This window comes from Aotus nancymaae, unplaced genomic scaffold (assembly GCF_030222135.1).
Source record: "Aotus nancymaae isolate 86718 unplaced genomic scaffold, 86718_ANA_hifiasm-v0.15.2.pri h1tg000016l, whole genome shotgun sequence".
NCBI lineage: Eukaryota > Metazoa > Chordata > Mammalia > Primates > Aotidae > Aotus > Aotus nancymaae.
The window spans coordinates 70,635,016-70,650,039 of NW_026988428.1; the positions used below are offsets into that span (position 1 = coordinate 70,635,016).

A 15,024-nucleotide genomic window follows, 5' to 3' on the forward strand; every position below is an offset into this window, starting at 1 on the left:
TAAAGCTGAGTTCTGTTACAGTGGAACTGGCTATAGAGGAGGCAGGGACAGCAGACGAATCAAAGTGCAGAGTTCTAGTTTTAGAACGTCAGTCTTAGATGGGGCAAGGAGAAATCAAAACTTGATAGGAGGCGAGAAGTCTGCAAGTTGTAAACTAAGGGAAAACACCAAGAAAAGAGCCAACCTCGGCGAATAAAAGACAAAATGGAGCACGGTCTAACACTTAGAAGGAGGCTGATGCTCTTGGAAAGGCTATTACACGACAGCCCACCATGTTTGATATTGGAGGCCATTTGGGAGCCAAATTATTTTAGTGCTCTTCTCAAAGCAGAGTCCCAATAAATGGTAATGGAATGAGATTTCATTGTCCTTACAATTAGAATGGGGTAGAAGCCTAAAACACTGGAGTTCTGTTGTAGGAATTGCTGCTTGTAATTTTGTAACCCACCCACTCGAATGTAGAGAGATGTAATTTTATTTCTTTCCTCATAATGATTTTTGTCCAAATATTCATCATCCATTATATATTGTCCATTATATATCACATATATGATGTCCATCATTTTAAAATAAGTTACAAAACAGTATGGAGAACTTGGCCTTGATGAATGGATTTCAGATAAACTTTTTGTGTTCTTCAGGTCGATTGTATAAACATCAAAACTTAAAGAAAACAACCATGTTGAACAAATCTATTTTTTTTAATACCCACATTCATAAGCCTACTGATCTCCAGTATAGATCAGCAGCCTGTAGTAAAACCTCACCTGGAAATCATTAACATAAAAATAAAAAGACAAGCAAAAGTGGGATAGACAAACAGTTTTGGCCAAAGTTAACGGAGGAAGTTTACTGGAATGGGGCAGAGAATTTAGGTCTGCTCTCCTAGTGGCCAAACTCAAAAGGAGAACAGGAAGAGCTCTTTAATATTCATTCTTATGTAATAGAAAAATGTACCACTTAATCAGGAGAAAGAGGTTATTTCCCCCTAGTTTCCGGGGTAATTTGTCACCTGGGTCTTTACATAAAGAACATTGAGCAACATAGTAGACAGTTTCCTCCATGGTAATTAAAAATAATTTAAAGATATTCTACGTATGGTTATTTTGTTGCACTGTAGAAAAATGCCAAAGGTATAATGTCATAATCCTGTAAAAGTAATTCCATAGTAGAGCGATGAGGACTAGGGACGTATAGTTCTGTAAGCTGACTTGACACTAGGATTAGAGTCTGGAGAATCCTGAGAAACTTAATATAAAGAGTGTAGAGCATTTCTCTTAAATAATAGTTGTTTCCTATAGGCTTTTGACAGTTATTTACGTGATAGATACCTTTTAAGATAGTTACATAGGTTTATTAGATACCTAATAATGAAGCCCATCTACAAAAGCCTTATCAAAAAGCAGAAGTGTCACAATGTATTATTTACAGGAGTTATGTTTTCCTGCTTGCTGACACATTGTCTTCAGACAGGGCGTAATTCATTCAGGAAAAGGTCATTCTTTCAAAGTCCTAATCTTCAAGGCTGTGGTAGCCAGAAAACGAGAGAGACCTAGTTCAGCGGCAGAACAGTTGCTGGGGGCAAACAAATTCTGACCACCGTCTCCATGTGCTGTCACTCAGGATCTCTGGATGGGAGCCATTTGAATGTCAACCTGATAAGACTATGAGAACATTCTTGAGAATAGAGGTGAAAGTATTTAAAAGAAGGCAGGGGAGATGTTAAGGAGTGGAATTCTTATTGCCCTGAAAATGGATGAAGAATGACTTCGGCCTTTCAGAGGAGGAGAAATTAGGAATGAAAGGTGTATAGAAAAGGAACTGCTTTAAAGAAGGATTAAGAAAGATTATGTCATGACTGGAATAGGAATTTTAGAGTTAGACCTACTCCCTGCTGCCAGGAAAGACTGCTCCCTTAAAATATTAATACCTATGTGTCAACTGAAGACCAAAACCTCGGTATTTACCAGCTCTCAGTCCTTAGACCAATGGCTCTCAGCTGGAGTTGATTTTGCCCGCAGGTGATATTTGGCAGTGTCTAGAGATGTTTGTGGTTGGCACACTGAGGGAAAGAGTATTATGACATCTACAGAGTAGAGACCGGGGAATGCTGAGCCTGAAAATTGCCCCACAGTGACTAACGTTGTGTTCCTAGCTAGTGGTTTTCTAAGTTTTTGGTGTATCCAAATAACTCAGAGTTTTTAAAAAGCGAAACATGCCGGGCCGGGCGCGGTGGCTCACGCCTGTAATCCCAGCACTTTGGGAGGCCGAGGTGGGTGGATCACGAGGTCAAGAGATCGAGACCATCCTGGTCAACATGGTGAAACCCCGTCTCTACTAAAAAATACAAAAAATTAGCTGGGCATGGTGGCGCGTGCCTGTAATCCCAGCTACTCAGGAGGCTGAGGCAGAGAATTGCCTGAACCCAGGAGGCATAGGTTGCGTAAGCCGAGATCGCGCCATTGCACTCCAGCCTGGGTAACAAGAGCGAAACTCCGTCTCGGGAAAAAAAAAAAAAAGTGAAACATGCCAAACCAAAACCTCTGGATAATGAGGCCCAGACATTTGATACTGTTGAAAGTTTAATAGGTGACTCAGATGCTACATGCACGGTAAGAGAGATTGGGGAGGATAAATTGAGACCTACTTTTTGATTATTTTAACTGAGAATAATCAAGTTAAAATAGAGATTGCTTTATTTTGTGTCAGATGGTGTGTGGAGTCCCCAGAATTTGCAAAACAGCACTATTCTATATTCCATTTTGGGACGAATTCCATTTTGGCACTATTTTATATTCCATTTGGGATATTTTTTAGTATTTTGAATTCTGAATTGCTTATTTCTTTAGCATTTGTTAGATTTTATAATAGAGTGTAATATTAAGTCATCAAATTGTGCTTTTAAAATTTAAGCTAAAATACCCCAAGACTGGAAACTAATACTTTAACATACAAGTCCTCCTTAAAGGATCTAAGGAACATCTAATAAAATCTTGTTTTAACTATTCTTCACAGCCCTAACCCTGAACTTTGCTCAGAAAGAAAAAAAAAAAAAATGTGGTTGCCCTTAGATAACTATGGAGGGACCAGGAAAATGGATGAATTTGGGCAGCTGTAATGGAACAGAAATGTACATTTTTAAAGTCCCTTTTATCCAGGTATCATAGAGCACCTGATGTTTCTTCATCAAGATCTGAGTAGTGTAGGCTGGTTATCTCTTTTCAATGGAGACACTGAGACATATAATAATAAACTGATTAGCCCCCCATATGATCTGTCAGGAACCCCCCCTCCAGGTCCCAGGTTGTGATTACTGAATCACAACTCCTTTCTAGTAACAAACTCATATTCTTTGTGTGTAATGCTAAATAAAAATCTTAGTTTTAAGAATTGCTTGTTATAAGTTAAAGATTAATTTTAGGAGAAGCATGTCTTTTACATTTCTGACCTTGGACTTTTTAAAACTAAAATGTGGCATTAAAAGTTTTTTGGTTTTGTTTTGTTTTTTAAAGAAAAGAGAATTTCTGTTACATCAAGGAAGAAAGGGAACAAATCAGAAGCTATTTAGTTTTATATGTGCTGATATATATAGATATCCTGATTCTGATCTCTAAGATGAAACAGTCCAAGGTCAAATACTGGAAGACCAGGAGAGTGTTTTGATCTTGTGGGGAGTGATCCTGACAGTACATAGAGATTCTGCAAAGTCCTAGTTCTAGCACCTGTATCTTGGCTCAGTTTCCTAACAATGTAATGGATAATACCAAATATTTAGTTTTTACAAATTTATTCATAAATGCTTTGTGGACTTGTGAATACTTGCTGACTGAATCAGTTAAACTTTAGGGACAGCCAAAAATTTGGATACTGTTCAGGTAGCATTTACTGTACTGTAGTGGCCATTTTTCTGATTATGGTGGTGGTTTGGGTTTTGTAATTCTTAATGCTTAAAGTACACTAAGGATATACATTTCTTAACAGATAGGAATGAATCATGTTTGTTTTCAAAGAAAGATAAGTAATGTTTCTGTATACTTTTTCTCTTTAACTTGGACATTTTTCAAAGTACAGTGGCAAATAGGCCACATTTCAGAAATAAGGATATGTTTCACAGTATTTTGTAGTGATTTATAGACACTTCATAATTAATCTAGTTTAAGGATTAACTCCCTGACTTTTTACCTGTGCTTATATGTAAGGGAAAAAAACTGGCTAAAGTTGTTTTAACTGTTATAAATTATTTATTTATTTTTAAGAGACAGGGTCTCGCTCTATTGCCCAGGCTGGAATGCAGTGGCACAATCATAGCTCACTGTAGCCTCAAACTCCTGGGCTCAAGCAGTTCTCCCTCCTCAGTAGCTGGGACTACAGTCATGTGCCACCACACCTGGCTAATTAAAAAAAAATTTTTTTTGGAGAGATGGTCTCAATATGTTGCCCAGTCTGGTCTTAAACTGAACTCCTGGCCACAAGCGATCCTCCTGCCTTGACCTCCCAGAGTGCTGGGACTACAGACATCAGTCACTGTGCCTGGCCTAAATTCTTTATTTATAATTTCACATTCCATAATAATAAAAAGATTGCGATTAGACATTTTGTTACTAAGTAATGATTTTTATAGCCATTTACTCTTGATGATAGTTTGATATAATTTGAGACATAATGGATTTTGTTTTCAGGACTCCTAATATAATTTCATGGGCAGAGAGTATGTTGTTGAACTAAGGCAGTGGTTCTCAAACTAGCCTACATCAGAATCACCTGGAAAGTTTAATAAAAACCAGATTGCTGACCACCATCCCCAGAGTTTCTGATTCAGTAGGTTTGGGCACGAGCCCAAGAGTTTGCATTTCTAATAAGTTCCCAAGTGATGCTGATGCCGCTGATCTGGGGATAACACTTTGAGACCCACTGAACAAAGTGAATGAAAATTTGCTGAAATTACTTGAGTATGTGAGAAGATCATGCCTTGTGTGCCTTTGAAAAATTGCTGTTTTGATGTTATACTTTTTTTTAAAAGGGTGTATTTTTCACCAGAATTACAGAGTACTTAAATATTGAGTGATTATGGTCATGAATATTAATTATAAAATATCAGGAGTTTAAATGGAATGCTGAAATTAAACCATGCTAATTGCAAAAGTACATTTTAAATTCCGAATTACAATGGGTCTGGTTACTGGTTAATAAAACATCTGAATACGTATATGTGTGTTTTTAGTATGCATTATATCGATGAACATTATCATAATGGCCTGGCTTCCTACCTTTGGAGAAATGGAAAAGAAATGTCAAATGAACCATCATTTTAACTTTACCACCTCTCCCAGATTTTCTCAGGCAAATTTCTCGAGTCCGATTGGTAATACTTGTCTAACTTAACTTCAGATGACTGTAAATATAATATACTAAGTAGTTGATTGATTCATCTGAGAATTCTGTGGCATGCTCTCTCTATCTAGCAGTCAAAGTAGAGTTATTAACAGATCATCTGCTCTTCTAAGTGACTGGATATGTCAAGAGGAAATGAACCCAGAAAAGAAAATGAAGGATAGTGAAATACAGACATCTGTGATGTCTGCAGCTTGCCTATACCCAGTGTAGTGGATGGAGAAAAAGGCAGCACACTTCTTTCTCATTAAATCCACAGAGCACACTTATTTTCTCGTTGTTTTAGCTATAGGTATGTTGCTATCCCTGTATTTGGTAAAGAGAGATAACGATGGTTTATTTTATAAACGACAAAAGAAAGACTACTTCCTGCTGCCTAATCTGCAGAGCATAGAACTTGCTTTCTCCTTTTCCTGAGAACAACTCCTCATGTTGGGTATATTTGACCCGTCGCAGTTTCACCTACTTGAAGTTGGATATAATTCCTGTTCTATGAGAAGTTTGTTTTATACCTTTGTGAATGAAGAGAACATACATGTCTTATGTGTTTTGTTTTTATTGTTTAGGAGAAGACTGATGTGGAAGGAACCTTATTTGTTTATACAAGGTAAGAGTGTTTTACTGTTACGAAGAAACTAACAATTTTTGAAATAATATTTTAGCTCAATTGTGTCACTCTTCTTCAGGTGCATGCAGTTTTATTTCAAAGAGAAGTAAAAGAATTAAATTTCAGTTTGAAATTATTAGTTGACATGAAGAAGGGAATACTGAATAATGTCACCTGGTATATTGCGATGAATGCTAATTTCAGAATATAATTTAAACTTCAATATAGATGAACTTAAATCATTGGGTTCGCCTTAAAATAAATTAAATATTCTTTGATTCAAATGAATGGCACAAAGTTCTTGAATATAATGCATTGCCAAGGAGCTAGAAGAACACTATGAGAAATACTAGATTGTTCAATTAATGTTTGGAAAAGGGTCTTTTCTCCCACCCCTGACTCTTTAAAAAAGCATGGTCCAAAATTGAAGCTGTCTTTCAGTCCTCCATTGTCCAGTTAATAGAATATGTTTCAGGATAGATTTAATAAACTCATGTTTTTAGTCATTTCTTGTTATCAGATATTATTAATATCAAATCACAAATGCATTATGTATATTGGCTCAATAAATAAACTTTCCATTCACATAAACATTCACATAAAATGTCATAGCCAAAGGTCATCACCTTCAGTGAGGGTACAAAGATGCAATTCAAAGGCCTAATATAAACCTTTCTAGGGGTATCAGTTTCATTGAGGAGACAGGAAATAGACACACACAAGTGTATTTTCTTTCTACATATATTCACGTTTATGGTAAGCCACAATACAGGATAGAGTATCCTGAGTGCCAGTAGATAGATTCTGAGCAATGAATGGGCTGCTGTGATCATGGAAACCTTTATGGCATGCTTGTCCAACCGGTGGCTCATGGGATACATGTGGCCCAGGATGACTTTGAATGTAGCCTGACAGAAATTCATAAACTTTCATAAACATTATGGGATTTTTTAAAAGCTCATCAGCTATTGTTAGTGTTAATATATTTTATGTGTGGCCCAAGACAATTCTTCCCCTTCCAAGGTGTCCCAGGGAAACCAAAAGATCGGACACCCCTGCTTTATAGAGTGATGGGTCTTGAGTTGGGGCTCGGGAATAAGGTAGAACTTAGCTTGCATAGAGGAGAGGGAAGGCAGTCTCAACAGGAAGAATGGCAAAAGCAGAGGCATAGAACCTGGTATGTTAAAGAGACAGTGAGGAAAATGAGTATAGTGCAGAGGGTTTATATTGGTTTACAGTAGTTAGCAAGGGTGAAGAGATTTGCTCGCTTGGAATGACAAACTAAAGATTTTGAGATTTCTTTTTCTTTTTTTTTTTGAGATGGAGTCTTCCTCTGTCACCCAGGCTGGAGTGCAGTGGCACGATCTCCCCTCACTGCGACCTCCACTTCTGGGTTCAAGCGATTCTCCCACCTCAGCCTCCTGAGTAGCTGAGATTACAGATGCCTGCTGCCATGCCCAGCTAATTTTTGTATTTTTAGTAGAGACAGGGTTTTACCATGTTGACCAGTCTGGCCTCGAACTCCTAACCTCAAGTGATCGCCCACCTTCGCCTCCCAAAGTGCTGGGATTACAGGCATGAGCCACTGCGCCCGGCGAGTTTTATTTTCTTAGCAGTAGGAAGTTACTGAAGGCTTATGAACAGGAAACTAATAGAGGAAATGGATGGGGAAAGTCAGTGTATTAACTTCATGGGGATGCACTGGTTCTAGAAAAAACTGGAGTCAGGACAGTGAGAGGATTATTGTAGGAGTAGATATGAAATGATGAGAGTTTGGGTTAGAATAATAGAAACTGAAATGGAAAGAGGATTGCAATGGTGAAATTTTAAAAACGACAATATTTTAGACATGGAAGATTGAGAATGATGGAAGCGTTGGTGGAATAGAAAGACAGGAGATCAAGAATGTGGTTTGAGGATCAGCCCTCATTTTACTTTGAAGTAATGATTTGGAGTGGTAGCAGGACATTCGGGTGGAGGTGTCCAGCCCCTCAGAGTAGGGGCGGTGTTGGAGAAGGTTTGGAGTTGTCTGAAGTATTTTGGTAGTTGAAGCCATGAAAGAAAAGCTGTTCCCTAAAGGAGTGAGTATAAAGAGGAAACCGATGAGGGTTCAGGGTTAGGTTTGAGGACCGGCAAGGATACAGAGGAGTCAGATTGAAAGATAAAAGCAGGACTAGAACAGCACAGAGAGGCCGATGGGGGGCAAAGTGCATGCATGAGGGAGGTCTGTGTGTGCTGGGGAGAAAGGAGCTCAGCTGCAGGGGAGGAAGGTCTGTTCCAGTCTGTCACATTTTTATAGAGAAAAACTTTTATAGGAGGAGAAAAAACTTTTATATGGAGGCAGCACTGGGAGCGGGAAGAAGGAATGGGTGGCAAGGCCAGCACACTAGGTGACGAGGTCAGGTTCTTTACAATCTCAGAAAAGCAGTGGAGTACCCAAGAACCCTTGGCATATTAGTCTGCATTATGTTGCCAAACATCCAGAGCACCAGAGCATGCCCCAAGGCAAGTTTATTCAGTAGAGTATGAGCGCTCTTGAGGATTCTGAAGTTCACCACAGAAGGCACAGGGTTGAATTGTACTGTGTGCTATGCATGCAGGGTGCGCTGTCACACATTTCTCACAACAGGCATTATTACTCCTTGGAGAAGTGACAGAAAAGATGTATTAGTATGTATTAATGATTGATTTGGGGAACTTTTAGTAGAGTTGTTTTTTTTTAACTGTGGAAGAGTAACAAATCATACAAATATTTTCTTTTTTGCACCCAAACCAAATATAAGTTTGTATTTTCAAAGATTTCTTACTATACTCCATGTCTCTAATGGAGCTCTGAATTAAACAAAACATGAGGTTGAAAACAAAATCTTTCCCTGTTTTTTAGTCTCTTCTCCAAATCTAACTCCTCAAGAATAGGATGCCTCCCTTATCCCCCGCAAAACAAAAACCTCAGATCCTAGTATGTTGAAGTCTTTCTTCAGTAGAGAATTATAAAAAGCATGTAAAACTCAAGGTGGGAGGGGGGTTTGGTACAGAGAATGGAGCTGGCAGTGATATATTTTGACTTCTCTTACAGAAGTTGCTTTAGAGCAATTGGCACATTTATCCCCTGGGCCTATTTTCTAAATTATGAGATGGTATAGTAGCTGTACTATTAAAAGAGGTGAGAGCCTGTTGTGATAATGAAATACATGAAGAATCAGATTCTCATTCTGTATGAAAACACTTAATCCCATTTAAAAAATCATTTATTTCCTCCCATGCCTTCCTTTCTGTAATAGAGAGTTCATAGAGACACCCACTGGTAATTTCTGAACCTGACACTTCCAGAGGACCCCCTAACAGAGCTCTTTGGGAGTTCGTTTTTATTCTTCCTCTGAATTTAAGTTGAAATGATTATCATGATTATTTCTGGTGTTGGTTGTATGCTTACCGCCACTTTACCCCTTTGTAAAAAAAGCTAGGCAAGGATCGCCTCCCATCAATTTTAAAATTGGAGGTTTCAGAAGAAAATCCTGGCAGTGGTTATGTAGCTGTGTTCCTTGATCAGTATCAAATAGAGGTAACATAAAACTAAGATATAAACAACTTGTCTTCCTGTTGCTCATAACATTCCTGTGGGTTTGTTAATAACAGCCCTGGCACCCTCATTTAAAGTAAATAAATGAATTCTGCTTGCTTCAGCTTCAGTGTGTAAGTATGTAGTGTTTCATTTGTCACCAGAAGTTGCACAGTTGAATTACTATATGGCTGTCACCCAAGGGTAGACAAATGCACATGTAGTTGTTAGAGTTTATACTCAGTATAATTTGGATTCTTTCTGCCTGGCAGAGTAGGCGTTCAAAGTTTATTGAGTGAAATGAAAATAAAACATCACTAAATGTCACATTTTTATAGAGAAAAACTTTTATAGTGGTTCATCTATGTAACTGTTTGCTTTGCATTGAAGAAAACAAAGTATCTGCCCTTTGCATTGTTACATAAACTTCTAGTTCAGGCTCTGTAACCTCATAAGTTCATCGTCCAGAGTTGCTTCATATCACCAAGAGATTTTGCGGCCCTCAATTTCAGACTAACACTTAACATTTTCTATGAAAATTTTCTCCATAGAATTGTGATGTATACTTTAATATTAACAACCAAGATTGTTTAAAAATATCTTTAATTAATTTAACTTTTAAAAAGTATTCTTTAAAAGTCAGTAATGTTTTAAAAAGTAGTTACTCTGCCTTAAAGGAATTTACAACCTAGGTAGAGAAATAAACAACTGTACACGCACACATACACACACACACAAACACACACACCACAAATAAGAAAATATAACTCAATTTTATGAAATAAGTCATCATGACAGTGCTGCTGCATTATGGGAATTAGTCTATAATGACGCCAGTGGTAAAGAAGTATGTGTACAGGCTGCTTGTATAAAGCTGTATATACAAACAAAGGTTGAGAGATATATCAGAATATACTTATACTGAAAATATAGCATACTAAGCAATTTGTCTATTGATTTCCCCCTGACCCCTTGTGATTTTTAGGTCTGCTTCTCCAAAGCATGGATTCACCATTATGAATAGGCTGAGCATGGAAAATAGGACAGAACCTATTACTAAAGACTTGGATTTCCAACTCCAGGACCCTTTCCTTCTCTACAGAAATGCCAGATGTGAGTCTTTCTTACTACATTGGGTAGTTTTACTTCTAAAGTTTGGCCAAGTGTTTAAAATCGTACAGTGTATGCCATTGTGTTTGAATTTGGTATCAGTGGCTATGGGAGGTGGTCTGTATTTTAACAAATGCTAATGTTTAGGAAATGCATACCTAATTGATGGAATAGATTCTTCCTCTGAAGAGTTTAAGTTAATATAAATATGATGATATAAATCTTTAAACCCTGTCTTTTGAAGCTTTACCAATTTGTAGTGTGAACCCATTGCAGATCTTAAGCCTGAACAGGGCTGGGTGAGGCAAGTTCTTAGTGAGGAGACCACAGAGAGGCACATAGGTGGCGCCCTGAATGAAGAATTAATGAGTCAGCTATAGCACTTTTTCTTTATGTGTCACTTCTGGCCAAGTGTGCGGACAAAGTGTTTGAGGGCCTGTATTGTAGAAGTGCCATCTTCTGAATACAAGTAAATAAAAAATCAAAGTCCAAAAAGTTTCTATCAGTCATTAAGAATGTCATAACCCTTTGTAATGTAGAAGTCATAGTAGGTAACTAAATAGTCCTTGTCAGATTTGAAATGAAGTAGCCGTTGCCTTTCTAATACTACATTTTACTCTCCACTTGTGTTGCACTGCTGGTCAGCCCAGAGGAAGATTGCTGAAAATATGCCAGTTGTAGGGACGTCTCCACCCACAGAAAACAAGAACATAATACTAAATATATAATATGTGTGTGTGCATGTGCACAAGCATGTACCTTAGGCTTTGTGGACAGCTTTCATAAAGACCTTGCAGTGAAGAAATGTTTCTTTATATTTTTCATTCTACTCTTTGAGCTCAAGATACAAGAATTTGCCTACCTTATACTATTCAGTGTAATTTTAATAATGAGTGTAGTATGAGTATTTGACACTTTAACCCCAATGAGTCTTTAAGATGCATTAAAATGATGCGTTATGTAATTGTCATAATGGGTGGTCATCCTCTTATTTAAAGAATAAATTTTTATGAGAGGAAAAAAATAAAGCTATTGAAACTATAATATGACTTGCTAATGGCAGGTCCTGTGAAATGAAAACTTTTGCAATATAGAAAAATATTGTGTTTTCTCCTCTTGTTCTTTTGATGAAAGGTATACTTTATCAATTGTAGTTTATTACTAAAGACTTGGATTTCCAACTCCAGGACCCATTCCTTCTCTACAGAAATGCCAGTTTGAATTGTTTATAGTTCGAATTGTACTTAAAGTTATGTCAGGTTTTTTTTTTAGATTATTAGATTCTATGTCAAATTAACATATAATTTAAGTCCTAATAAAATAACTACAAAGTGACCTATAATCATCATTTTTGGTTGCTTTTATTTTGGTCAAGTATATGGTCTGGTCATTTATAGGGAATATTTTATTTTAAATTCTTATTATGTATCACATATTAACTACTATACCAATATAAAAACACAAGCTCTCTTTAATGCATCAATTTAAAAAATAACCTTCCCAAGTCCCACAGGGTTTATCTGATAGGAAATACTATTTGAATCTAATAAACATGTGTGAAGCCTCACCTTGGTTCTAAGCGTATGCTGTCCAGTATGATAGTTACTAGCTACTGTGGCTGTTTAACACCTGAAATGTGGCTAGTCCGAATGGAGCTGTACCGTCAGTGTCAGATCGGCACCAATTTTCAGACAGGACTAAAAGAAAAAGAATGTTTTAAAAAACCCTCAATTATTAATAATTTTATATTGATTAAAATGTTGAAATGATGTTTTGGATAAATTGGGCAAAATAAAATATAATATTAAAATTAATTTCACATGCTTCTTTGCATTTTTTAATTTAAAATTACATATGTGGCTCATGTTCGTGGTTCACCTTATACTTCTATCGAATGGCACTGTTCTATCTTCATTTATTTGTTTTTCATATTTTCATTTATGTTGCCATATTTTATAATTATTTTTGTTTATTTACCGTATTTAATAATCACAATTTTATAGAGTAGACATTTTCACTGCCGTTTTGCAGATGAGAAAACTGAGACTTAGTGAGGTGACAGACTGTAAAAACCCACAGATTCTGATTTCACTGCCATTGCTTTTTCCATACCACCTGTACTGCTCTCTCTACTATTAAACATGGATGCAAATTAAAGGCAGCCTTTGGGATGCATATTAAAATGCTTCTAATGAATTTCCATGCAAAAGAAATAGAATCAGTTGAACAACAAAGAGTGAAAGGGAATAGATCTATTTACTTTTCTGGATTCATTTTGCTTTTTTGTTTTTCCCTCCTTTGTATCTGATACTGATTGCCTTTGCAGCCAGGGTCATTTGGTTTTATGTTATTTGCACAAGCCTTTTCAATCCCTGGCGTCAAAGGTACACAGAAGGGTTTACCACAGGTGCTGTCAGAGTCTCCAATACCTCTGAAATGTTTTCATACAATTCAAATATGTTATATAATAATTATGTATGGTTTATATGTTCTTTGGTGGCATATAGATTGGTTGGTCATTCTTTGGGCAAGGAACTCAGCTTCACTCAGGATTGTTTTTTTAAGAAGGCTCTGTTTCCTCAAGATATTCTATATAGTCAAGAATCTATATGGTCTTGGCATTTCACATTTGTTTGTGTAATTCATAAGCCATACTTGGTCCTTTCAGGTAGACAGAGGTAGAATTGATAGAGGTTTGTGGTAAGGTTTTTTTTTTTTTTTTTACAGTTTTTTAGATTCATTAGGAGAGAAAAAAATCCCTTTCTTGAATTAGATGAATAAAATAAAGAAATGAAATTCCCAAACTATTCAGCTAAAAAAAGATGCTTGTTAGGTAAAGTAACTTCATTCAGACAGAAAATAGATTACTACAGAAAAGGGTCTGTACATTGTTTAAAGCATTTAAACATTGTTATGATGGAGTTTGACGTGTATGAACTTTAAAAGTAAATAAGATAGCTGTTAGGGCAAAAATTTCATTTATTCAGTAAAACATTTACTGGGCACTTATTGTCTGCCAAGCACTGTGCTCAGGCTTTATATGGGTTATCCCATAACTTTTTCTTGGAAATACTGTTATTCCTGTTTTATAAATGAGAATACTAAGGTTAAAGGGATTAAGTAATACACTGTGGTCCATGACTGTTTTGAGATGGAAACACCATTTGAACCAAGAAACCGTAACTTCAAGACCTGAGGCATAAAAATAGGTATAAAAAAGAACCAAATGGAAAAACTGGTATGATGGTGAGCATTAGCATATGTAGGATTATTTCTATAGGAAAATCCATTCAATAATAAACCTATATAGATGCCAAGAATATAATTTCCTTAGCAGCAGGGCAGAATCCTTCTAATGCCCATTTGTATTGACAAATCATTTGTAAAGGTAGGATTTTCTATGTTTTTTTTTTTAAGTATATATGGTAATATTTAACCTTTTGAAGTCTTCATAGCCATGTTACTAAGTCTTAGTTCTAGAGTGGTTGTGTAGCTTCTCTCCTTCTTTTCATCCCCACTTCTATTCCAGTTCAGGCTTTCATTATGTGTTACTTGGGATGTTTCATAACCCCTTGTAGCAAAAAGGGATTGAACTTCTGGCATCATCAAAAATAGACTAGGTTCACGACAATATATCTCTCCCACTGGTTACAACTAAAAGTTCTGGTCAGATTATAAAAGCAACTAACTAGGGGCTCTGAAAGTAAATGATAACAGACACACTGAAGAGAGCAATCAGAACTTGAAAAACTGGTGTTGTGGTGAGCTCCTGGATTTATTCTTTCCTCTTTTATTGACTGGCTTTGACATGCACCAAGTCACAGAACTCTGGGGAAAAAAACAACAAAACCTGAGAGAAACTCCTCTTTCTAAAAACTTCCCCCTTTCTTTTCTCTACCTCTCTTTTTCTCTTCTATCCCTACCCTGAAGCCAGTTGCAGGGAAAGCTGAACTGCTGCTGTGGTGGTCATTGTGGTGGCACAGGCACCTAAAATCCCAGGAAAGAGGCTTTCTCTGCCAGAGGAACTGGGAACAATGGCCCCTGTGGTCTGAAGAGTGTGAGGAAAATCCCATCATATATTTTTATTTTCTCTTGTTGTACAGACTGCCTGACTGTGTAAGAGTCTAAAACCCTGAGATAAACTCTGACTTTGTAGCCAGAAGACTGGGGAAAAAGTCCCCTGAGAGCTGGCGAGTGGGAGTGATTCTAGAGGAGGGAGCTTGATAAGGAGATCTCCTAATTCTTTCTAGGAACTGATGCAAATCCTGGGCTCAACTGTGAGCTACATACATGTAACAGAACCAAGGAAATAACAACAGGTTTTAGAATTAACTTACAATATAAACCATTATTCTAA

At 36.9% G+C, this 15,024-nt stretch overlaps 2 protein-coding genes across 36 annotated transcripts in view; one reads left to right on the plus strand and one right to left on the minus strand.

The window, feature by feature from the left end:
* Positions 1–15,024, minus strand: part of CACNA1C (calcium voltage-gated channel subunit alpha1 C) — a 700,658-nt gene that overhangs the window by 671,695 nt on the left and 13,939 nt on the right. The window lies entirely within an intron of this gene.
* The window catches only part of DCP1B (decapping mRNA 1B), a 52,855-nt gene that overhangs the window by 651 nt on the left and 37,180 nt on the right, over positions 1–15,024 (plus strand). The window contains exons 2-3 of the mRNA XM_012476331.3: positions 5,958–5,998; positions 10,543–10,670. Coding sequence (XP_012331754.2) covers positions 5,958–5,998; positions 10,543–10,670 — 169 coding nt within the window. The remainder of the gene's footprint in view (positions 1–5,957; positions 5,999–10,542; positions 10,671–15,024) is intronic.